This window comes from Thamnophis sirtalis, unplaced genomic scaffold (genome assembly GCF_051295495.1).
Source record: "Thamnophis sirtalis isolate CommonGarterSnake01/CBP01778 unplaced genomic scaffold, rThaSir2_p1.2 scaffold_2, whole genome shotgun sequence".
Taxonomy (NCBI): domain Eukaryota; kingdom Metazoa; phylum Chordata; class Lepidosauria; order Squamata; family Natricidae; genus Thamnophis; species Thamnophis sirtalis.
Window position 1 is genome coordinate 110,226,636 of NW_028261382.1, and position 26,064 is coordinate 110,252,699.

The 26,064-nt window shown below is 42.9% G+C and overlaps 1 protein-coding gene across 4 annotated transcripts in view; it reads left to right on the forward strand.

Moving 5' to 3' along the window:
• Positions 1–26,064, forward strand: part of ASAP1 (ArfGAP with SH3 domain, ankyrin repeat and PH domain 1) — a 148,546-nt gene that overhangs the window by 99,998 nt on the left and 22,484 nt on the right. For all 4 annotated transcript variants that reach the window (XM_087706680.1, XM_087706681.1, XM_087706679.1 and 1 more), the window contains 11 exons: positions 590–659; positions 5,325–5,412; positions 6,782–6,830; positions 7,631–7,794; positions 9,570–9,703; positions 12,203–12,294; positions 13,481–13,667; positions 14,782–14,867; positions 17,630–17,745; positions 24,246–24,313; positions 25,120–25,227. In XM_087706680.1, the coding sequence (XP_087562806.1) occupies positions 590–659; positions 5,325–5,412; positions 6,782–6,830; positions 7,631–7,794; positions 9,570–9,703; positions 12,203–12,294; positions 13,481–13,667; positions 14,782–14,867; positions 17,630–17,745; positions 24,246–24,313; positions 25,120–25,227 (1,162 nt within the window). The remainder of the gene's footprint in view (positions 1–589; positions 660–5,324; positions 5,413–6,781; positions 6,831–7,630; positions 7,795–9,569; positions 9,704–12,202; positions 12,295–13,480; positions 13,668–14,781; positions 14,868–17,629; positions 17,746–24,245; positions 24,314–25,119; positions 25,228–26,064) is intronic.

Consider the following 26,064-nt stretch of genomic DNA (forward strand, 5'->3'; position numbering starts at 1 on the left):
ATCACATATGTCCTTGATGTTCTCTGAGCTTGGTGCTTTTTTTTTTTTTTGCAGTTGTTTCATTCACTAGTGCAGTGGTTCCCAAACTTGGCAACTTTAAGACTTGTGGACTTCAACTCCCAGAATTCTCCAGCCAGCAGTGGTTCCCAAACTTGGCAACTTTAAGACTTGTGGACTTCAACTCCCAGAATTCTCCAGCCAGCTCTGGCTGGAGAATTCTGGGAGTTGAAGTCCACAAGTCTTAAAGTTGCCAAGTTTGGGAACGATTGCACTAGTGCACTGATGTTATTACCTAGTTTGGTAATGACAACTCTGCAAGAAAACCATCCAGCCCATAGAGCACCAGGGATCCTACACTTCTACTCTGAGCTACAAATACTCTCTGCTATCAGTAATCCTGTTTGTGTGCTTGAGTAATAAAGTGGGGTTTTTTCCCCCTATTTAAAATACAAATTGTGTATATTTCTTGACAAAAGCGTGATGTATATCAGGTTGCGCCTGCTTGTTCTGCAGCACCTGATGGGAAAAATATCTTAATTTTGAACAATAAATACCTGATTGATTCATATTGCTTTTTTTTTTAATCAAGCATACGGAAAGTTTGGCAGAGAAGAAAATGCACAGTTAAAAACGGCATCCTGACCATTTCCCATGCGACTGTGAGTAGTCTTTTTATATTGTAAATGTAAACAGCTCCCTAACCTGTGAAGTGAAGTTAATGTGAAGGCATTTGGTGATTAGATCAGATCAACTTCATTTTTGACTGAATAGCAGTAGAACCAGTTATCTTCAACTGACAAACCCAATTGGGACTCGTCATACATTGAGGACCCATGTGGCCAGAAGTGAGTTTAAGACTTTTTTTGCTATGGTCCTTAAGTGACTATAGTAATTATAAGTGTGAATATGTACACACACACACACACACACACACACACACACACACACACATATATATATACGTGCGCGCGCGCACACACACACATATATATATGTGTGTTATATTTGTGCTGATAAATAAATAAAGGGAGACTAGTATAGATCTATTTCAAGCTATTTATACTAGTCTCCCTTTATTTATTTATCAGCACAAATATAACACAAATATAACAAAGGCAACAGTAAAAATATTGGGTTTCTGTCATGATGGACTCTTGTGACGAGCCGATTGACAGATGGTGGAAGCAGTTAGCTTCCTCCCATAATTGGGGCTTACCAGGGGTTGTGACACTAAATTCGTACGTACGTACGTATGTATGTATGTATGTGTATGTGTGTATACGTATATATACATATATATATACATATATATACATATATATACATATATATACACATATATACACATATATACACACACACACACACACACACACACACACACACACACACACACACATATATATATATATATATATATATATATATATATGCTGGAAGCTGGCTTCTCCATTGACTCTGCTTGTCAGAAAGTCGCAAAATATTGTAGAAGAAGTAGAAGAAGTAGAAGAAGACTAGACTAGACCAGACTAAACCAGACTAAACTAGACTAGTTGGAAGGGACCTTGGAGATCTTCTACTCCAACTCCCTGTTGAAACAGGAGACTGTTGTGGTCCACCAGCAGCCAGCAGATCTGGCAGCAGATTCAGACAGTGTGGAGGTTGGGAAGGAACAAGGGCCAGTCCTGGAGTCTGGGGAAGGCTCTGATGAGGGTTCTGTGTTGGAGGCAGAGATGAGGCCAGAGCCGTATGCCAGCTATCAACTGTCTTCAGAGTCAGACATCAATGAGGCAGACCAACAACTGCAGTGATTCACTTAACAGCTGAATGGTCATAAAATGGAGATGTCTCACTTAGCAACACAACTTGCAATAGCTCAGGGCACTTTCTAACAGCCAGCTTCCAAAACACTCAGATCAGATCAGCCCAGCATCTAACAAACAGAGAGCTAACAGTCATTCTGGCTCCCTCTTATGGCCGATTGAGGAAAACAGCAACCAATCACATTTTACAGTATGATTTAAAGAAACAGGTACAACATTGTTACATGATTTATGTATTGCCAACCCAACCGTTAGATTATATTCCTAACAAAATGTACTCCTTCATTTAAGAGGTTTGGTATTAGGAATCATCCTTGTCATTAGCTCCCATAACACTTAATAGCTATCCTAGCCAGAAGTTCACTTCAAGCCCATAGAAGGCACGCACCAGGGAAATTTAGCATTTGAAAACAATTTTTGATAGTTCGATGTGTCCCGTTATATAAAAGAAATTCAAAATTTAGGAGGTTTGCAATTCTGCATGATCCCTTAATGACCATCATTAAGAGAAATAGCTTCCTTGGTTTCGGTGATAGAGCGTTTAAAATGTTGAATCACGTTTACAACTTTTGAGCCAAAGTTGCTTCTAAGAGGTTAGAAATAGCAAGGAAAAATTCCAGTCTGATTCATTCTGATTTAATTGTCAGCCGAATAGCGCCCCCTTGTGTTCAACCCATTTTCCAAACATTCTTGGTCTGGAAAATGAGGCTGAATTTGGTGCAGGTAGTCCTTGACTTACAACGTTTAGTGACCGTTTGAAGTTACAACAGCACTGAAAAATGTACCTTATGACCATTTTTCACAGTTGCGACCTTTGCAGCTTCCCCCATGATCATGTGATGAAAATTTAGATGCTTGACAACTGGTTCATATTTATGACAGTCGCAGTGTCCCCGGGGTAACCTGATCCCCTTTTGTGACCTTCTGACAAGCAAAGCCAGATTCACTTAACAACCGTGTTACTAAGTTATCAACTGCAGTGATTCACTTAATAACTGGGGCAATAAAGGTGGGGAAATGGGGCAAAACTCACTTAGCAAACATCTCGCTTAACAACAGAAATGTTGGGTTTAGTTGTGGTCGTAAGTTGAGGACTTCCTGAATTCAAGAACAAGCTGTCATCAGTAATTGGGGAATAGTTTCTATTCACTTATAGTCGTCACTTATAAAGCCCTTCATGGTATTGGACCTGGGTACTTGAGAGACCGCCTGCTGCCAATTACCTCCAATAGACCGATTAGATCCCACAGATTAGGCCTCCTCCGAATTCCATCCGCCGGCCAATGCCAACTGGCGACTACCCGGAGGAAAGCCTTCTCTGTGGCTGCTCCGACCCTCTGGAACGAGCTCCCCGTGGAGATTCGAACCCTCACCACCCTCCAGGCCTTCCGCAAAGCCCTTAAAACCTGGCTGTTCCGACAGGCCTGGGGCTAAAGAGCTTTTGCCCCCCCCCCTCGAATGGTATGGTTGTTGTGTGCTTTTAAATTGTGTATTGTTCTGTTCGTCTTTTTTAACCCTTATCTGTACCCCCTTCCCTGACTTGGATTGTGAGCCGCCCTGAGTCCCCTTCGGGGAAAAGGGCGGCATATAAATGCAATAAATTCAATTCAATTCAATCCATTTTCTAATGGGTTGGAGAAGAAATAGTTTTTTCTCCGTATTTCACCTGAACAGGTAGAGCTGCAAAACGATATGTCTTCATCCATGTCTGGCCAAATTCATATAGTAGAACTTTATTTTTGGAAATCATTAATAACCAAGCCCATTTTGATTTTTAAAAGTTACACTGATGGTGGCTGTTCTTCTTTATGAATATTTCTGTTTCCTTTTTCTAACAAAGTACTTCGTGTAGCCTTTAGAGTACCGTAAACAAGTAATGGAGAGCAATATTAGTGTAGCGATGAAGGAACCAGGCTAGAAACCAGGAGACTGTTACTTCTAGTCCCACCTTAGCCATGAAAGTCAGGTCAGTGAGTTTGGACCAATCGCCAGGAGACTGAGAATTCTAGTCCCACCTTAGCCATGAAAGTCAGGTCAGTGAGTTTGGACCAATCGCCAGGAGACTGAGAATTCTAGTCCCACCTTAGCCATGAAAGTCAGGTCAGTGAGTTTAGACCAATCGCCAGGAGACTGAGAATTCTAGTCCCACCTTAGCCATGAAAGTCAGGTCAGTGAGTTTAGACCAATCGCCAGGAGACTGAGAATTCTAGTCCCACCTCAGCCATGAAAGTCAGGTCAGTGAGTTTAGACCAATCGCCAGGAGACTGAGAATTCTAGTCCCACCTCAGCCATGAAAGTCAGATCAGTGAGTTTGGACCAATCACCAGGAGACTGAGAATTGTAGTCCCACCTTAGGCTTGAAAGCTAGCTGGGTGACTTTGGACCAATCACCAGGAGGCTGTGAGTTCTAGCCTCACCTTAGGCTTGAAAGCCTGCTGGGTGACTTTGGACCAATCACCAGGAGACGGGGAATTCTAGTCCCACCTTAGGCTTGAAAGCCAGGTCAGTGAGTTTGGACCAATCGCCAGGAGACTGAGAATTCTAGTCCCACTTTAGGCTTGAAAGCCGGCTGGGTGACTTTGGACCAATCACCAGGAGGCTGTGAGTTCTAGTCCCGCCTCAGCCATGAAAGCCAGGTTGGTGAGTTTGGACTAATTGCCAGGAGACAGAGAATTCTAGTCCCACCTTAGCCATGAAAGTCAGGTCAGTGAGTTTAGACCAATCGCCAGGAGACTGAGAATTCTAGTCCCACCTTAGCCATGAAAGTCAGGTCAGTGAATTTAGACCAATCACCAGGAGGCTGTGAGTTCTAGTCCCACCTTAGCCATGAAAACCAGGTCGTTGACTTTGGAGCAATCACCAGGAGACTGAGAATTCTAGTCCCACCTTACACTTGAAAGCTAGCTGGGTGACTTTGGACCAATCACCAGGAGGCTGTGAGTTCTAGTCCCGCCTTAGCCACGAAAGCCAGGTCGGTGAGTTTGGACCAATTGCCAGGAGACTGTTCTAGCCTCACCTTAGGCTTGAAAGCCTGCTGGGTGACTTTGGACCAGGAGACGGGGAATTCTAGTCCCACCTTAGGCACAAAGCTAGTCTCTCTGAGCCCTAGAAAAGACACAATGGCAAACCACTTCTGAAAAACCTTCTCAAGAAAATTACAGAAAAATCTATCCAGACAATAGCTAAGAATCAGACGCCGTTGAACAGAAGAAAAGAAAATTAATATGCCTCCAGGCCATCTCATGAAAAAAAATCAATTTCAGTCTCCCAAACATTCTAACATTTCTCAGTAATGACTTGCAGATAAGATGAAAGTGTTTATTTCTGTTAATGCACCCTTATTCGCCACCAAGGCCTATTGATGTAGTTGAAAATGTCAACACATTTAGTAATGGACAAGGGGGAAAAAAATACAGCATCTGTGCGGGAATGATCTTTCAATTAAAAATCTAACAAAGCAAACGTTAAGCAAACTGAAATTGTGTTTTTCTTATGCTTAAGTCAAACAGGCAACCTGCTAAATTAAATCTGCTTACATGCCAAGTGAAACCAAACGCCGAAGACAAGAAATCATTTGACCTGATAACACGTATGTCTTTAAAGTTGACTACTTGCATGTTAAATGGTTGTTTAGGATTGGGGCTATCTTGAACAGTTGTTGGAAGATTATACATGTTCAGCGGGGAAACGGGAAATCAAGAGTTTCAGGCACTGCAAATGAGTGTTAAGACTTAAGCTTGCTATAAGAATCTGACCAACTAACAATCAAGGGAAATGAGTGGGAGATAAGAAAGGCATTCAAGATGGGCTGCATTTAAATTTCTTGTGGGTGCGCAGGGACTTGAGACTTATGATGTGTTTGACTCCTCCCTTCAGCTCAGCCTAGTCATCTCCTACAGTATATTTAGAACTGGCCTAGGCATTTTATAGCATCTGTATCAGACCTGGAAGCCATCTTTTACACTGGGCCGCCCAATTGGGCCTTTCCACCTGCCATAAATTGGGAGGGGGGGAAATCATATAAGTGAGATAGATATAGTCAAAATGAAATTCCTTTCTCAGAGGGTCAAGGACGTCCTGCCCTACACCTGGAGTGGCGTGACTGGGAGGCATCCCCAGTGATGATGGCACCTGATTGGGCCATGTGATGGACATGTAGGTGCTGGGGAGGGGCTTGGATTTTCCTTTAGGTGGGGAAAACTTGGAAGCTTTCAGATTCAGGTTTTCCCAGATTTGCCAATATGACATCTCTAATAAAATGGAACTTTGAGGAAGTTAACAAGCCTCGGAGTCTTCTTTCGTTGGGGGGTGTTATTTGGAACCCTGACATATCTTGGATCCTGGGACATATCTGGGCTGTGGATGGTCCCAATCCAGCTCACGGTATTGGCGGTTTGGGTGGGGCCATCAGCAGAGTTGGCGGCAGAGGTCAGGTACAGCGGTGGCATTGCTGGGGGCAGAGCCAGGAGGGGGGGCAGTGTAAGCCCTCCATAACGATCCCAGTTTCTCATGCAGCCCCTTGGGAAAAATAATTGCCCATGTCTGATTTAGAACTACTCAATAATAATACAATAGCAGAGTTGGAAGGGACCTTGGAGGTCTTCTAGTCCAACCCCCTGCCTAGGCAGGAAACCCTATACCGTTTCAGACAAATGGCTATCCAACATCTTCTTAAAGACTTCCAGTGTTGGGGCATTCACAACTTCTGGAGGCAAAGCTGTTCTTGCTCGGATATTTTTGTAAGAGCGAGTTAGCTCTTTTTAAAAATAAAAATAAAATAAATGTGAACAAAATGTTTTCCACCGAAAATAGAACTTCTGAAGGTTCCCTGACTCATTTCAGCATATGTGCTTGGTTACTAAATGTTGACTTTTTTAAGTCTGTAAATAATTTTTTCCCCTCTAAGAATGCAATTAATACGTTCATTATTTTGAAAGATTTGCATGTTTATGTTCCAGATAACAGAACATACCACTTTCAGGCAGAAGATGAGCAAGATTATGTCGCGTAAGGACATTTTCATTCCTGGAATTTTTTTTTTTTTTAGAAAAGTTCATTTTTGTCCAATAATAAACAAGATTATTGTTGGCTGGCAAAATGGGTGCATATTTTAGCTACTTCACACAATGTGTTGAATGCCTGGTTATCTGTTTCCAGGTTATTTTCACTCTAGCTTGTTATTCTAGACCAGTGATGGGTAACCTTTTTGTCGTTGCGTGGCAAAAACACGCGCACCCACATACATAATGCAATGCGTGTGCAACAACCCCCCATTAGCCTTGCACATGCACGTGTGACTCCCCTACCCCGTGCTCCCCCTGTCCATGCATGTGTGCCCCCCCGCGCCCCGTTTTGGTCCTAGTAGATCAAAATTTAGATGCTTTGGCAACTGGCATGTACTTATGACGGTTTCAACGCCCCGGAGTGATGTGATCACCACTTATGACCTTCTGACAAGCCAAGTCAATGTGGAAGCCAGATTCATTTATGAACTGTGTTACTAATTTAACCACTGGAGTGATTCACTTTACAACTGTGGCAAAAAAAAAAGTTCATAAAATGGGACATAACTCACTTAACAGCTGCCTTGCTTAGCCACGGAAATTTTGGGTCATACGTCAAGGACTATCTTGCGTGGTGTCATGCCTTGTAGACTTTTTTGTTTCACCTCCTTCAAAGTTGGAAGGCGATGGAATAAAATAAGGATATAGAGCAATTTTCCTCTTCTGCTCCTTCCCTGTTGTATCCTTTTTTGTAGTTTCTTGTGTTGGGTAAATTACGTTGTGATCATTTCTGTCTTGTTTTAGGTGGATATCAGTGCTGACCAACAGCAAAGAAGAAGCTTTAAATATGGCCTTCCGTGGAGAGCAGAGCACAGGGGAGAACAGTCTAGAAGATCTTACAAAAGCCATCATCGATGACGTTCAGAGATTAAGTGGAAATGATGTCTGTTGTGACTGCGGATCACCAGGTACTTGGGTGTGCATTAACAATGAGTTGCTTAGGAAGTGTGTTTTTTTTGTTGCAAGATCCAGTCTGGGTCACCAGGACCAGAGGTTTAGTCTTCCGAGCTTTTGGGCTCATGCTGGAGTCCACCTTCAGGGAACTTCTGTCCCTGCGGAATGTGTCCTTTGGGTTATTCCATTGTGTCTGGCTTTTTGTTCATTGATTGGGGTGTTGATGGCCAAGTATTAAGCCATTGGCTGTGTCAAAGTTCCAAGTAATACACCGATAGCAAACATAACCCCTGAGGCAAGTAGATCCAGCAGTGTTGTTTCCTTGGGCTCCTAAGTACCTGATAAGCTGATGATATATAAGCATTCCTGTTGACTGATAAAGGGCCTCTTTCCCAGGCTTCAACCATTCCCCTGGCTATTTTTGTACCTGCTCTGCCAACAATCTTAGTAGCTGTGAAATTGAATGGATGTCCTTGTTCATTGCAAGGTGAATCTACCAATGAGTTCAGGTGTCCTCGTCTGACCGCTTGTGTTTTTGCAATCTGGTGACTAGCTTCTTCCTCATCTGTCCAACATGATCACAGAGGCAGTCCATGAAGGAGATCTGGTAGATTACATAAGAAATATCTTCCACCTCCAAAAGATATTTGCAATACATCATTTGCCCTTATATGGTAGCCTCTGGGTTGTATGCAATGCCCACTTGTAGGTCTCGGAAGTTGCATTCTACTGCTTCTGAAATATTTTTGATAAATGGCAGGGTATGCCATGTGGTTGGTCTTGTACCTTTCTCTTTATTAAAAAAAAATGGCTGCCCAACTCACAGAGTTGGTAGTTTGTGACCATGTGTAGTTTGTTCCTAAGATGTGTTTGGATACACACAGTGGTGGGATTCAACTAATTTAGCAACAAGTTCTTTGCACTAATTTGACCAGCTGGGTGGGTGTGGCCATGGTGGGCATGATCAGGGGGTGTGACAGGCATCACTCGGTCCCCTGCACTCCCCCAGAAGCAAAAACATCACTCCCCCACCCCACCCCGTTTTGGACCTGTAGCCTCCTGGGAGTGAAAATGAGCCATGGGGCGCCCGCACCCACCCACCCCGTGCCCCGTTTTGGGCTTTGGAGGCCTCCCTGCACTTACCTGGGAGCCATAATGGAACACGTGTGGACTCCGGGGAGGGGGAGGGAGGGGCATGGTAGGGGCAGTGCCAGCCGGTCATCAGAACTACCGGTTCCTCAAACTGGAAAATGAATATCCGGTTCGCTCAAACCAGCATGAACCGGCTGAATCCCACTGCTGGATACACAGTCTAAAGTTTAACAGACGTATGAAGAAGCATTAGGTATTTGCAATTACAATAAACTATACCTAGTCCTGAACTTACAAGTGACTTATGACCATTTTTCCCATTTACGACCGCTGCAGCATCCTCAGGGTCACATGATCAAAATTCAGGCGCTTGACAACTAGGTCATATTTATGATGGATTGCAGCATCCTGGGGTCACGTGATCTCCTTTTGTGATCTTCCGGCAAGCAAAGTCAACGGGGAGGCCAAATTCACTTTAAAACTGTGTTACCAACTTAACTGCAGTGATTCACTTAATAACAAGAAAGGTCATAAAACGGGGCAAAACCCACTTAACAACTATCTCGCTTAGCAATGGAAATTTCATATCCATTGGTCATAAGTCAAGGATAATCTGTACCCAAAGTCGTCGTTATTGAAGATATTTTTTTAAAAAAGATTTTCAACATTGTTCTTATCTATTTTTCATTTTCTTCAGATCCAACTTGGCTTTCCACTAACCTGGGCATTTTAACCTGTATAGAATGTTCCGGAATACACAGAGAAATGGGTGTTCATATTTCTCGAATCCAATCTTTAGAACTGGACAAATTGGGAACATCCGAACTCTTGGTAAACAGCTTTATGAAATACGTATTATCCACTTGCTGTAATTATAAGGGGAAAAGTTGACAGACTAGCATTTATGTTCCACCTTTATTATTGTTATAAGTAACTCAAGGTAGCAAACAAACCTATTGCTCTTTCCTCCTTTTATTTTCCCCACAACAACCACACTAATTTTATGTGTATGGGAGTGTGTGTGTGTGTATTGTCACAACCCCTGATATGCCCAAATATGGGAGGGAGCATATTGCTTCCCTTTTCTGTCTATCGACTCACTCTGGGAGCCATCCAGGCAGAAAGTCATTTTTTTTAATGTTGCCTTTGTTACATTTGTTACATTTGTGTTGCAGTTGTACTGATAAATAAATAAAGGGAGACCAGTATAGATCTATTTCTAGCTATTTAGCTCTCATCAGCTAGCCATACCCTTACTGACCAACCATACCCAGGTTCGATTGCCAGTAAGGGTATGGCTAGCTGATGAGAGCTAAATAGTTTGAAATAGATCTATACTAGTCTCCCTTTACTTATTTATCAGCACAATTGCAACACACACATATACACACACATATATAAGCATACATACATACATACATACATACATACATACATACATACATACATACATACATACATACACTTGCTAGGCAAAATCAGGCAATCAATACATCTTCAACTATAACACGGAAGCACACAGGGAGAGAGAAACCACCCTCCCAGGGCCTTTCTTATATAGACATCCTCTTAAAGTGATAACTCTGCTGACTCACTCTCATTGCAGCATCTCAGTCTACAGCCTTACAGCAGCCGGTCAGCTATTAAATCATCATTACCTCAGCAGAGAGTTATCACTTTAAGAGGATGTCTAAATAAGAGAGGCCTGTGAGGACGGTTTCTCTCCCCCTGTGTGCTTCAGTGTTAAGAGTTGAAGATTGATTGATTGCCTGGTTTTGCCTAGTGTGTATGTGTATGTGTAGGTAGGTAGATAGGTAGATGATAGATAGATAGATAGATGATAGGTAGGTAGGTAGGTAGGTAGGTAGGTAGGTAGGTAGGTAGATAGATAGATAGATAGATAGATAGATAGATAGATAGATAGATAGATAGATAGATAGATAGATAGATAGATGATGGATGGATGGATGGATGGATGGATGGATGGCTAGATAGATAGATAGATAGATAGATAGATAGATAGATAGATAGATAGATAGATAGATAGATAGATAGATAGATAGATAGATAGATAGATAGATATGTCTTGTAGATAAACCACTGTTTGAAAGACAAAACCTCTGTGTACTGTATTTTGGTCCTGCCTTGTCTCAAAATAGTAGTCTTGACACTAATGAGGTGAGGTGAGCTGAGACATAGAGTGATTGGTCCAAAGTCACTCACCCTTTTGTGAACTCCCAGTCTAGCCTGATGCCTTAACCACTAGACCAAGGATATCCAACCTTGACAACTTTTATGATCTTTGGCCTTTTAACTCCCAGAATTTCTCATCCAACATAGCTGGCTGGAGAATTCTGGGAGTTGAAGTCCACATGTCTTAAAATGATCATGGTTGGACAACCCTGCACTAGATCAAACTGTCTCTTCCCCTAGACCAAACTGACTCTGCATTGATAATTCTTCAGAAATCTTATGTTCAATCTGGAGTTGAGTCAGTTTGGGGTGTTCCAGGGAATTCTGGTCCTGTAATTAGTGTGTAGGAGTGTTAACTCAATTGCCTGACCAAAATATCTTAGCAATTTCCCAGTTGTTTAGGAGGTACAATTTAACGTGCTGAATGCCTGTGGAGATTCTCCGTCATCCAGGTCATGGTTGTCCCAAAGGTGCTTTTTCAAGAGGCAACTGGACTTTCTCTTTTTTTTTCTTTGGAGACCTTTCGCTTCTCATCCAAGAAGCTTCTTCAGCTCTTTAATCTCCTGCCTCCTCAATTGCTTAGGCATTAACAATGTAAGGGAACGCATCTCCCTTTACAAAACTTTACGGCTTTTAGGATCTGCAGAAGGTACCTTTGGACCACACTTGGAACATGCTTCTGTTGTCAGAGGCTAAATGTCTATGGCAGTGATGAGTTGCAGGAGGTACGCCCCGGTATGAGGGTACTGGTACCTGCCGAGAGCACCTGGTACTGTTCCGGAGCTCCGGAGGGACCACCCGCCTGCCCACCCTCCTTACCTGTATTTGAGCTCTTCGGCGCTTATGCGCACGGAGTGTACAGCACCAGCACGATGGAGCACAGTGCTCTGGTGTGCATGCATGCATGCGGGTTCTGGTTTGGGCAGTGTGCCGAAAAAGTTCTCCATCACTGACATAGACAATGAAGTCTTGCAATTGCTTTTCAATCTCTCAGTATTTATAAAATTGTGTTGAAGGATAGTTTTTGAACATCAAATAGGCTTAAAATACAATATAGTGTATATTGTGGTTGAAAAGTCTTAGATTAATGGCATATGTTTAATTGCATGTTTTTTTTTCTTTTTGTTTCCTTCTTAGCTGGCCAAGAATATAGGGAATAATAGTTTTAATGACATTATGGAGGGAAACTTACCGACTCCGTCTCCAAAACCCACTCCATCAAGCGATATGTAAGTAACCCAAAAAGCATAATTTGCAGCTATTAGGCTTGTTCAAATCATCAAAGACTTCATTTGGGAATGACATGTTCCTCTGATGCTCTTCTGAAAGCTGCAAAATTGGAGGGGGGGGCTGCTTCAGGACCCTTCTGTAGGTTTTCTGGGTATGTTTTTTTGTTTATTTGATTTCTGTAGCTGGCCGTCTCAAGTTATTCTAGGTGGTGCAGTGGTGGGTTGCAGGCGGTACGCCCTGGTTCGGGCGTACCAGAGCACCGGATACCGTTCCGGTACAGTACTCCATAGGGCCCACCCGCCTGCCCGAGCTACCTATCTGTCTTTTAAGACTTCCGTGCATACACATGGCAAATACAGTGCCTGCGTGTTGCTGTGCAGAGCAGCTGGAGCGTCACGGAGGGTCACGGAGGCGCTAAGACACATGCACACACTACGCGCGTCCATGTAGACACCTCTGGGCCCGTTCCAACCGTAGCGTACCGGTTGGAACGGGATCCAGAACCCACCACTGGGGTGGTGGGTAGCAGGGGTGTCAAACTCAAGGCCCAGAGGGTGGATCCGGCCCACAAGGTGCTTAGATTTGGCCCACAGGGCTGCCCTGGGAACAGTGAAGGACCTGCCCGCAGTACCTCTACCAGTGAAAAACGGAGCTTGGGAAGGCTACTGCCCTCCCGAACTCCGTTTTCACTGACAAAGCCCATGCCAGCCAAAAATGGAGCTCGGGAGCCTGTTTTCGCTGGCAGAGCACTCGGGCCACCACAGGCACCCCCCAACACGCTCACCCAGGGCCCCCCAAGGTCAAACACAGCCCTGATGTGGCCCTCAGTGAAATCGAGCTTGACACCCCTGTCATTAAAGCATAAAAACCAAGACCGTTTTTATTATTTACTTATCAAATTTACCTGCATGTTGTACATCAGCGGCCCCCAACCTTTCGGGCACTAGGGACCGGTTCCGCAGAGGGAGGTTTTTCCGCAAACCGGTGGGGGCGTTGTTTCGCGTGCGGCCTGCATCCCATCGATGGGGCTTTGCTTGTTTCCATGACCCATTTCTGGCAGGCTGCACCCCTCCATGTTTCCTCCGTCAAACCGAAGGTCTGGTCTGAAATGTAACTTTGAACAAGGTCATTTCTGTAAAAAAGCAGTCTGTTAATGTTTTTGCTTTTGTTCGGTTTTTTTTTCAGGACTGCCCGCAAAGAATTCATTACTGCTAAATATGTTGATCATAAGTACTCCAGAAAGACCTGCGTGTCGGCGGCAGCTAAGCTGAATGAACTACTAGAGGCCGTTCGATCCAGGGATTTACTTGCACTACTTCAAGTCTACGCGGAAGGAGTCGAGCTAATGGAACCACTCTTAGATCCTGGACAGGTGAGATCTCTGACTAAGGATCTGAATTTGCATACATTTAAGAGAGAGACACATGCGCCCAAAGAAAAGCTAAATAAAGAAGAACGAGGATTGCATTATAGTCATGCTGTTTTAATCAGAATAAAGCTGGAAGGGACCTTGGAGGTCTTCTAGTCCAGCCCTCTACTCAAGCAGGAGGCCCTATACCATTTCAGACAGGTGGCTGTCCAGTCTCTTCTTAAAAACCTCCACCTACAACTTCTGAAGGCAAACTTCTGTTCCACTGGTTGATTGTCCTCACTGGTTAGGAAGTTTCTCCTTAATTCCAGGTTGCTCCTCTCCTTGATTAGTTTCCATGCATTCTTTCTTCTCCTGTCCTCTGCTGCTTTGGAGAATAAATTGACCCCCTCCTCTTTGTGGCAGCCCCTCAAATACTGGAATACTGCTACCATGTCCCCCCCACACCCAGTCCTTCTTTTCTCTAGACTAGCCAATCCAAATCTTGCAACCATTCTTCACATGGTTTTGTCTCCAGGCCTTTGATCATCTGAGTTGCTCTTCTCTGCACTTTTTCCAAAGTCTCAACGCCTTTTTTGTAATGTGGTTTTGTAATGTGTTTTGTAATCAGAGGTGGTGTTAGGTAAGCTCCCTGTTGGGAGAGCGAGTACGTTCAGCAAAGTGTTGTGAGAGTTGTGTTGGAGAACACACAAACCAGCATACAGAGACACTGCAGTTTAAATAGGCTTTTACTTTATGAGTTTTTTTCCCATGGCTGTTAAGTGAGTCACCCCATTTGTTAAATGACACACAAGGTCATTAAGTGAATCCAGCTTCTTTCCATTGACTTTGCTAGTTGGAAGCCAGCTGGGAAGGTCACAAATGAGGATCACGTGACCCCAGGATGCTGCAACAGTCATAAGTGTGAGGACTGGTCGTAACTCGCTTTTTATCAGTTCTGCTGTGACTTTATCACTGGAGATTGGACAGTCATTTGTCTGGAATGGTACTATAGGGTTTCCTGCCTGAGCAGGGGGTTGGACTAGAAGACCTCTGAGGTCCCTTTCAACTCTGTTATTCTGTGAGGACACAAATGTTCCCAGAGCTGCTAATTTTCATCTTTTTTTTCTGTCTTTAGGAGCCAGGTGAAACTGCTCTTCATTTTGCAGTCCGGACTGCTGATCACACCACACTCCATCTGATCGACTTCCTTGTACAAAACTGGTGAGAGCTCTTTGTTTTTACGGTGGCATATAAAGCATAAAAATACTGCCTCCCTGACTTGTACGGTGTAATCACATGCATAGCTCAGGGTGCACACTCTCCTCTCCCCTGGCCTTGGTGGGGTAGGCCCTTCTGCAAATGAGTAAAAACATGGGTCTCTCCCCTTGCTTGGCCAAGCAGATAAAAACACAGCCGTGGGGCTGATTAGCACCCTGAAAGTTCTCCCCTCTTCCTTTCTAACATTTCTGGCCTCTTTTCAATTTTACATTCTGTTTTTTATGCTTTCGATATTTATTGTACATCTTCCAGCGTCCCTCTGTGAAGGAGATGGTCAGTTCTTAAAAATGATAGTTACCGTGTTTCCCCAAAATTATGACATGTCCGGATAATAAGGCCATGCCATATTTTTCCTGTGGGCAAAAATATACGCCCTCCCCCAATTATAAGCCCCCTGGACAGCCCCCCCCCCCCCAGCCAGGCAGAGCGCTACTCACCAACCTAGCGATATCCCGAAGGCACAAAGATGCAGGAGCTGGGAGGAGGGGGGGCAAAGGAGCTCACATTGCTTGACATCTTTGGGATACTGCCTCCAGCTCGCGTGCCTGCCAATCTCACCATGCCCTGGCCCAGCTCTCCTTGCAGGGCCAGGATGCCGCCGCAGCCTCACTCTGGTGAGACAAAGAGTCTTCCCACAGCCAGCCCACAACCATAGAGCGTAGTCCCAGAGCGGCCGCTGCCGGAAGACTCGGCAGCGGATCTCCGGAGTTTGGAAGCCAGTTATGCTCGGAGAATGACAGCGGCGGAGGTAGCATGGCGGCAGCGGTGCCCTGGCCCTGCAGGGAGAGATGGCATAGGGCATGATGAGGCTGGGAGGCACATGAGCTGGGGCGGAACAGGTGCTCGCGCAACCTCCCTTTCCAGCCGGGCAGAGCACCATGCAGCTTAGCACCTTTGGGATATTACTGGGTCGGTGAGTGGCGCTCTGCCCAGCTGGAAAGGGGGGTTGCCGGGCGGCTGCTCATGAGCGTGGTCACCTCATGGTGGCTTTGTTGCGCTGCTGCGACAGGCTGTGTCCAGGTCTTCGGGCGCCTGCTTGCAAGAGAGCAGCCACCCATCAACCCCAAACCAATAACCCCCTCGCCCCCCCCCCCCGATAATAAGGCCCAAGTAACATTTGGGGAGTCAAAAGAAAATAAGATGTTCTTAATATGTCTTATTTTTGGGGAAACACAGAATGGTAGATAGAAAGAGATGGAATGACAGATTATATAGATAGATATACAGATAGACAGATGATAGATAGATAGATAGATAGATAATAGATAGATAGATAGATAGATAGATAGATAGATAGATAGATAGATAGATAGATAGATAGATAGATGATTGATAGATAGATAGATGATTGATAGATAGATAGACAGACAGACAGACAAACAAACAGACAGACATGAGATAGATGACAGATATATGACATGATAGATAGATAGCTAATAGATTGATAGATGATAGATAGACAAACAGACAGACATGAGATAGATGACAGATATATGACATGATAGATAGCTAATAGATTGATAGATGATAGATAGACAGACAGACATGAGAGAGATGACAGATATGAGATGACATGATAAATAGCTAATAGATAGATGATAGACAGACAGACACGAGAGAGATGACAGATATGTTATGACATGATAGATAGTAGATAGATAGACAGACAGACAGACAGACACACATACACGAGAGAGATGACTGATATGACATGATAGATAGATAGATGATAGATAGATAGATAGATAGATAGATAGATAGATAGATAGATAGATAGATAGATAGATAGATAGATATGGATGGATGACAGGTATGATAAGAGAGAGAGAGAGAGAAGGAGATGACAGACAGATATGATAGGACATAGATTGATAGACAGACAGATGAGAGAGAGAGAGAGAAAGAGATGACAGACAGATATGATTATAGATATGACAGATAGATAAATGAAGTCATTAGACAAAGCGAATACAGGGGGAGCAGGAGGAGGAAGCCAAGTGCTGATTTTATTTCCCTTAAGGAGAGAGAGAGAGTGGGGTGAGGAGATTTTGGGTACCACAGGACTGGTAAGAAAACAGAGATGGGGACATTGACTTAAGAACTGGCACATTCTTCCATTGGTCAGCTGGGGGTGAGTGTTGCTTGGCTCTTGGTGTTGAATAGGTAGCTGGTTCTCGACTTACCATTACAATCAAGCCTAAAATTCCTGTTGCTATGCAAGACAGTTTTAAAGTGAATTTTGCCCCAACGTGCGACCTTTCTTGCCTCCGTTGTTAAGTGAATTATTGCAGTTGTTAATAACCCAGGTGTTAAGAGAAACTGGCTTCTCCCATCGACTTTGCTTGTCAAAATATTGCAAAAAATGATCACAGGACCCCAGGACACTGCAACTGTCATAAATACAGTTGCAAAGCTTCCAAATTTTGATCATGTGACCATGGGGATGCTGCAAAGATCGTGAAAATGTGAGAAATGGTAATAATTGCTTTTTTTTTTCAGTGCAACTTCGAATATTCACTGAATGAATGGTTGTAAGCCGAGGCCTACCTGAAGAATCTCCACATTTCATAGTCATTGTGGCTCGCATCTATTATACACTTTTTACAAATTAAAATGAATTCATGGATATGTACTGCATATCCCAAATGTTAAATCCATGATTTAACAAACTAATATAGGATTTTTTTTCTCCTTTATTTTTTTAGTGGAAACCTGGATAAGCAAACAGTGTTGGGGAATACAGCTCTACATTATTGCAGTATATATAACAAGCCAGAGTGTTTGAAGTTGGTTTTGAAGGGGAAGCCAACTTTGCATATAGGTGAGTATGTTCTCTTCACTATTAGTCAATAAAAAGTACTGGAAGTATATATTCACAGACCCACATACATCTGTGTGTGTCTGTGCAATGATGTGCGGTGAGGTTTATGGCTGGTGAGGCACTGACACAGTGGTGGATTTCAAATTTTTTTAGACTTGTGGACTTCAACTCCCGGAATTCCACAGCCGGGCATGCTCAGTTCTTATTTAAAGCGACAGCATTTGTTTTTCTCCTTTGCTAAAATGTTTCCTTCATTCTTTTTCTTCTCCCTCCCCCTCCTCCCTCCCTCCCTCCCTCCCTCCCCCCCTCTCAAACAGATACATGCACACAGAGAAGTTGGATTGGACTATCTCCTTCCCTCTCTCACTCACTCTCTCTCAAACGAACACAAACACAGAAGTTGGATTGGAGCCGATCTGAGCCTTTGATTGCAGGTGGAGCCACACTGCCTTTTCAAACTTGTAATCAGTGAAGCTGGGCTTACATAGTTTTATCCAGGTGTGTGTGTGTGTGTGTGTGTGTGTGTGTGTGTTTGAAAAGGCAACGTGGCTCTTCCTGCAATCAAACTACACTTGGGGAGGGAACTACACTTGAGGATGAAGTTTGAATTCCTCCCCCTCCCTCCGACCCACACGTACCTTTTCCAGCTGTTTCAGAGAGGATTTCAACTCTGCTCTTGCCTGTCATCATGAAAAGAAAAAAAAAAGGTAAAAGGAAAAAGGCAAGAGATGAGGTCAGGCTGAGCTAGTTGCTGCCAGAGTCACCACGGATGACTCTGATTAACTGTTTAAAAAAGCCTCTAAAAAAGCGCCCTCTACAGGAGGAGGCAGGAGAATGACGTGCCTCGCCTACGTCAGGAATTTTTAGGCTTTTAACCCTTGCTTAACTCTACTCGAGTGATCATAAAACACCTAAAGTCAGGGCTTCGAGGGGAGGAGCTGCCGCCGTCGGGAGCTCAATAAAGCTCCTGCCAGGACTCTGGTTCGTATATCTTATAAGATCTATAGATATCTCCCCTTTCTGGCAGAAAGGGGCAGGGAGAAGGTCAGTCGTTAGGATCTCTTTGTAATTCATAGCTTTTCTTTTTGCTGTGAATGGAGAAGAGGTTCAACATTAGCTGAGCCTTTACTCCGGCCAGTTTTCCGCGCTGCCTTTTTTGCAGCCTAGGCAGATTGCCTCCCCCCCCAGGACAAAGCTAAGCTATTTAAAAGCCAATCCGGGCGGGGACTATTCCCGAGGAACTTCTTCTATTACCATTTAAAATACCAGCTTCAATTTCGCAAAAGGCTCCCTTTCTTTTTTTAGCTGCGTCACAAGATGGCGATCTTGTAGCTTTTGTGTTTGATCTGACGCAGCTAGCTGACCCTACCCTCCTGAAAGCTTCTCCGTACTAATTGCTAAAAGATTAACTGAGGGGAGCACAGACTTTGATTTTTGGCTCGCTTGATTGCTTGTCTTTTATTTTTATTCTGGAATGGCTCCCAAACCTAAACAGAAGCGCTTCCTTGATAATAAAACTGCTATGAAGCCGCTACCCTTGTCTCCTACACCCTCCACGGGAGACTTGCTAACACAAGAATTCCTTCTCAAAACGCTTAATGATTTCAGACAGGAGATTAATCAACTGATTTCGGATTTATCTGATCAATTTGATGCTAAAATTGCTCAGGCAAAGCAGGATATGATCGGAGTAATGACAGTCATGACAGATTATATTGCTGAAACGGAGGACAAATTGGAACTTTTGGAAGAAACTAACCTTAATCTGATATCAAAAATTCAAACGTTAGAACAGGAAATTGAATCTGCCCAAAAAGAACTTGTCAAATTAAATTATAACAAGACTGCCTTTGCTATACGTGTTAGAGGACTGCGTGAAAACCAACAGGAGAATTTGAAACAGACATTTTTTGAGGCTTTCAGTCGCTTGGTGGGAAGTCCGGGACTTAATTTTGATTGGCAGATTCAAAGAATTTACCGCCAGAATTCTTGGGTAGCAAAACAGCGACAGCTTCCGAGGGACATAATAATATACTTTACCACAAGGGAATCTAGAAATGAGATAACACAGAGGCTCTACGGAAAGAGGTTGAGAATTGATGGGGACGACTTGATTGTTTTTAAGGAGATACCATTTCAAATGTTAAGAACAAGAAGACAGTATGCTTTCTTAACCGAAGAACTCAGAAACTCTCAGATTTCATACAGATGGGAAGTCCCAGCTGGTATTACAGTTACATTTGGTAACCAAAAATACCGCATTAACTCCGTCTGTGAAGCCCGAAAATTTTACTACGAGACTCTGAAGGCGGGACTTCCTGATTCATCCGGATCTGGGGAGAGACAGGGAGAAGGAGAAGACAAACAGCGAGACACGTGGCTACAAGGCGGAGCGTGTTGCTTTCCTCTTCCGGAAGGGCAGAAGACTAAAGAATAAAGACTAAGCGATGTTTTTAAAGCTTTATGATTTCCGTCTGGGATAAAATGGAAAAGTGGCATATCGATGATGAGACATGGAGACTGAAAGAAGCGTTGCTGATTGTGGACATATATTGTACAGAAGTTTTGTCTGAACTCTAACTCTAATCGTGCATGAACTATTTTCTTAGACGAAGAGAGTGGAAATTGTGATCTTTTTGAGTTGCGGTTTGGAACGAACGGAGTTGGGAGGTGTGTGGGAGAGGGAAGGGCAGCGAAAGTGTAATTAGATTACTTGGGGCTAGAACGCAAGCTGATGTTTGTTTGAGCTGCTATATCAATATAAGGTTAAGAAAGATTGGTCGGAGAATCTTCAGGAAAGTGGAGTAAACATGGGAGGAGCAAGGAATGTGGACAAAATATATATGTGGATATGGATAAAGGCAGGGTGGAAGGTAAAAAATTTATATGTGGAGGTGGGTAAGGATAGAAAGGGAGGTGTTGGAAATGAAAAATGAAAGAAGTATTTGAGTTAATGGTGTTATAGAAAGGTTTGGATACCTGGATAAAAAAGAGATAAATTAAAGGTTTGAATAGATAGACAAAGCAAGGAGATTTTTAGTTGGGGAATTCTAATTGATCAACTTACCTGGTTCTAATATAGTTTGAAACCCTGCAAGTAGCAAAATAATCGAAATTTGGAATGAATTACATTGTTTAAGATTTACAGATAATGGGAAGCTGTGTTAACGTAGTGGGTTTATTGACCCTTTTTGTTTCTTTCTTCTTTTTGTGTGTGAGTGTGGGTGTTTCTTTTTTGTTTCTTATTTTTTATTTTCTATTATTTTTCCTTTTTCTTTTTGGCTTCATTTTTATCTTATTTTTTTAATTTTAAAGTTAGCTGACCTTATTATACTCAAATGCTTGTTAAAGAACTATGCCGGGCATGGGACCTGCGAAGCCGTAAGGGGGTTAGGGAGGGGGGATTATAGAGGGGAGGGGGGAGGGGGGAATTACAGTTTCAATCCTTAGAACAATAAGAATTCACTAGTATACTGTGGCTCGTTTTTCTTTTTTTTTTTCTTTTTTTCTTTCTCTACTTTTATTGTAAAAAACAAATTGAATTGTATGAATACACCAAAGTGAGGAGAAGAGGGAAAGAGAAGGGAGAAGTAAAGAGGGAGTGAGAGGGAATGTGAGGAGGGTGAAATGGAGGGAGGGGGAGATGTCTGAGGGGGTAGGGAAGTAGGAGGGGAATGCTGGAGGGGTGAAAGGAAAGTTGGAGGGGGAGAGGAGAGGGTGTATGGGGGAATGAAGTGTTATGTGGGGGTTTTTTTTTTTTGTTTTTTTTCTTTTCCTTTTTTCTTTTTTTTTATGCACAGTATATAAGTGATTGTATAAAATGAAAATGAAAATGAAATAAAAATAAAATGTTTTACCAAAACACCTAAAGTCAGACTAGATGAGACACATCGTTCTCCTGCCTCCTCCTGTAGAGAGCGCTTTTTAAGAGGCTTTTTTAAACAGTTCAGCACTAAGCAGAGTCATCCACGGTGACTGGCAACAAGTAGCTCAACCTGACCTCAGCTCTTGCCTTTTTCCTTTTACAATTTTTTTTCTTTTCATGATGACAGTGGTGAGGCTCTGCCTCCCCTCCTTCCCCCGACTGCATGTCCCTGTGTCTGTGAATATATACTTTAAATATTCTCTGTCTCCCTCCCTCCCTCCCTCCCTCCCTCTCTCTCTCTGTATGTATGTATGCATGTATGTATCTATATGTATATATAAAGGCTTTGTGTGTGTGTGTGTTCCAGCTTAACTTGGTACACAGATGACTTACTATCTGGAAACAAATATTGTGGGGGTAAGACACCCCTAAAACCCCTTGGGGTATGTACTCTGTTAAGACACAGCCTGTTGTGCCTTAAAATGTCTTCTACTGTACCTGCTGTAAAAATAGCTTCTACTGTACAGCGCAGTGGAGTTGCCATGGTAACAGCTTCATAATACTCCACAAGGGGGCTCCCTTTGGTAAGGAGGAAAATCCAACATTAAAGATTATGTTTGGTCCGGACATTTTGCCCTTATAAATAAATACTGGGGCAATGCCGGGTTGTCAGCTAGTTCACTATAAAATAGGCACATTTGACTGGAAGTAATTATCAATATTCCTCTAGTAATTACCCTAAAAAGCTTTTCCCAATGTGCAATCTCCTGATGATCCTCAATTTGCATTTTGTTCATATTTCAGTTAGGCCTTTGATGATTTACCTCAGCTGTCACTGCTTTTGAAGCTAACATTAAAATAAGATGCCCTTGATCAAAGGGTTGAATAATGAACAGTTTTCAAGTGCGGTCCCAACATTCATAAATGAAATATAATATGGGAAGGACCATAATTTGTAATTCTGTTTCTTTGATTCCCCTATCTAGTTTTTACACCGGTAATCAAGAACCTAGTTTGTGCCTACTTGCTCACATGGTCCAAAGCAAAACATGATTTTCGTTTTGCCAATTCCATCTTCGAAAAATATCTTGTATTGTTCTTCTGAAGTGTGGCCTTTCTGACTCACATATAAATTTCCATGTATTCTAATTGCAGGTAGTCCTCAACTTACGACCACAATTAAGCCCAGAATTATGGTTGTAAGCAGGGGTGAAATGCTACCGGTTCGGGCCGCTTCACCCGAACCGGTAGCAAAAAAAATGCTTTAAAAAAGGAAAAAAAGTTCGCCGTGCATGCGCGCGCAAGCAAACCAGTAGCAGACTTCAGAGAATTTCACCAGTTGTAAGTTGTGATGGTTGTTAAGTGAGGTACTCATATGATCGCATTTTAATGACCACTGGCCCTGTTGCAGTAGTCTAGTGACCCCATGGGTTGTTAAACGGAGCATGAGGTGTGCACAGGAGTGGGGGAGACCCTTGGAAGCTTGACACAGGCCTCAGCCTGCATTGCAGCACCTCCCCATCTCCCATGTGGCCCTGCCCTGAGCTCCTCCACCCCATGAGGCACTACATGCTCCACTCCCTGGGTCTCATACACTGGGGCCTCTCCCCTCCTGGTCATGCCTCATTCCACTTTTTCTGGAGGTCACTTTTGGAAAGGAAAAGCAACGAATCCACAGTGCCTCCTTCCTGTAGTTTTATATATGTGTGTGTGTGTGTGTGTCTGTGTGTGTTTTGTTTTTTGTTTTATTTGTGCTGATACATAAATAAAGAGAGACTAGTATAGATCTATTTCAAGCTATTTAGCTCTCATCAGCTAGCCATACCCTTACTGGGATTTTAACCTGGGCTATGTTACATACTAGGCAGACATCTTAGCCATTAGGCCACAGGCTCTTATCCGTTATCAGCGAAGCCAGGGAAGAAGGTATATATTTAGAGTCACAACCCCTGGTAAGCTAACTGCTTCCATCATCTGTCAATCGGCTCGTAATATATATATATATATATATATATATATATATATATATATATATATATATATATATATATATATATATATATATATATATATATATATATATATATATATATATATATATATATATATATATATATATATATATATATATATATAACTTATTTGGCTAAGTGTGGTTAGACATAGAGGGAATTTGCCTTACAAGAAGAACAGAACATATATTAAGATAGAGATAAGAATAAAATGGCAACTGATAACAGGAGTATGATGAGAATAATTATATTTAATGTTGTTATTGTATTTTTATTAGGAGATATGTTATGAAGGAAATGAATGCTATAATTGTTCAATGTATATAATTTGTGGAAGGATGTTGCACAGAAATATTTGTACCCAGACAACACACTGCTTAAGCTTAAGAGATGAAATGTTTCTATTTTTAAAAAAAATGGAAAATAAATAAATAAAACTTTTTTTAAGGAGAGATGAAATGTTTATATATTTTTTAAAATGGAAAATAAATTTAAAAAACTTTTTTAAAAAAATAATTTGTCTTCAGTACAATTTTCATTGCATTTTTTCCTTTTTAACGGTGAATGAATATTGAACTTTATTGCAAAGTTTGATAGTTTAATTTTATCCTGACAATTTGCAGTAAATCAAGCTGGCGAAACTGCCCTGGACACGGCGAAGAGACAGAAAGCTATCCAGTGTGAAGATTTGGTAAGAAAATCATGCTTGTCTACAATTAAAAGATGAGAAGGGGAAATTTGCATGAACATTTGTTTCTCCTTCCCTCTCCCTCCCTCTCTCTTTTGCACACGTAGAATGGGATGAATCGGCTGCAGACAGAGATTCCAGACTGATATTTTGTTCTTTTTCAGCCTTAAAACACTCTACTTGTTCCATTCAGTTGCCCAGACTCCACCCCGCAAGGGATTATGGGTTCGTTAAAAGAAGATGATGATGAAAGCGTGAACCCTTGCATGAGAAAGTTTACCATGCTTTATTTCTTAATTTAGTGGGGACACGGTGGCTCAGTGGCTAAGATGCTGAGCTTGTCGATCAGAAGGTCGGCAGTTTGGCAATTTAAATCCCTAGCGCCGCGTAACGGAGTGAGCTCCCGTGACTTGTCCCAGCTTCTGCCAACCTAGCAGTTCGAATGCATGTAAAAATGCAAGTAGAAAAATAAGGACCCACTTTGGTGGGAAGGTAACAGCGTTCTGTGCCCCTTCGGTGTTTAGTCATGCCGGCCACATGACCACGGAGATGTCGTCGGACAGCGCTGGCTCTTCGGCTTTGAAAGGGAGGTGAACACCGCCCCTAGAGTCAGGAACGACTAGCACATATGCGCGAGGGGAACCTTTACCTTTACCTTATTTCTTAATGTCTTTTACAATCACAAAGGATTTTCATCAATCAGAACAAAGCCAGGCATTTCAATCTAGTACAAAATGTCTCTGCCAAGAAGAGAATATGCTTTTCACAAGTGCAAAAGGCGAGCGTTTTAGAATTACCTGTTCTTTCAGCTTTCCCAGGCCAAAGTGGGGAAACTAAATCCGCACGTTCACGTCGAATACGAGTGGAATCTTCGGCAGGAAGAAATGGATGAAAGTGACGATGACCTCGATGACAAGGTAAAGAAGAATGGGGGGGGGGGATTACAGGTAGTCCTCGGTTTGCAACAGTCCACTTAGAGGCCCTTCAGAGTTGCAACAACACTGAAAAAAGTGACTTGCGACCATTTTTCACCCTTATGGCCGTTGCAGCATCCTCATGGTCCCGTGATGAAAATTTGGACCCTGGGCAACTGACTCATATTTGTGATGGTTACAGTGGCCTGGGTCATGTGATCTTGTGACCTTCCGACAAGCAGAGTCAATGAAGATTCACTTAAGAACTGTCTATGGAGATTCTCCATCATCCAGGTCATGGTTGTCCCAAAGGTGCTTTTTTCAAGAGGCAACTGGACTTTCTGGTTTTTCTTGAAGATGTTTCGCTCCTCATCCAAGATGCTTCTTCAGCTCTGACTGGCTGGTGGGGGATGGAAGGAATGGAACAGAACCGTCCTTTCAACAGCTACAAGAAAGCGCCTCCCCATTTGTACTAAGGTGACTCCGAGGACACAAATAAACCTCCAGGTGGCCTCAACGACTCTCTAAAAGGATGCAAATGACCAGCTGTCTGCAAGGAATATAAACCCTTCCATTCCCCACCATCCAGTCAGAGCTGAAGAAGCTTCTTGGATGAGAAGCGAAACATCTTCAAAGAAAAACCAGAAAGTCCAGTTGCCTCTTGAAAAAAGCACCTTTGGGACTTAACAACTAGCTATGCATAGATTGTAGGGTATAATGAATGTGTTACTAACTTAACAACTGCAGGGATTCACTTAACTACAAGACCGTCTTCTGCCACATACCTCCCAGTGTCTGATAAGATCTCACAGGGTGGGCTTTCTCCGGGTGTCGTCGACT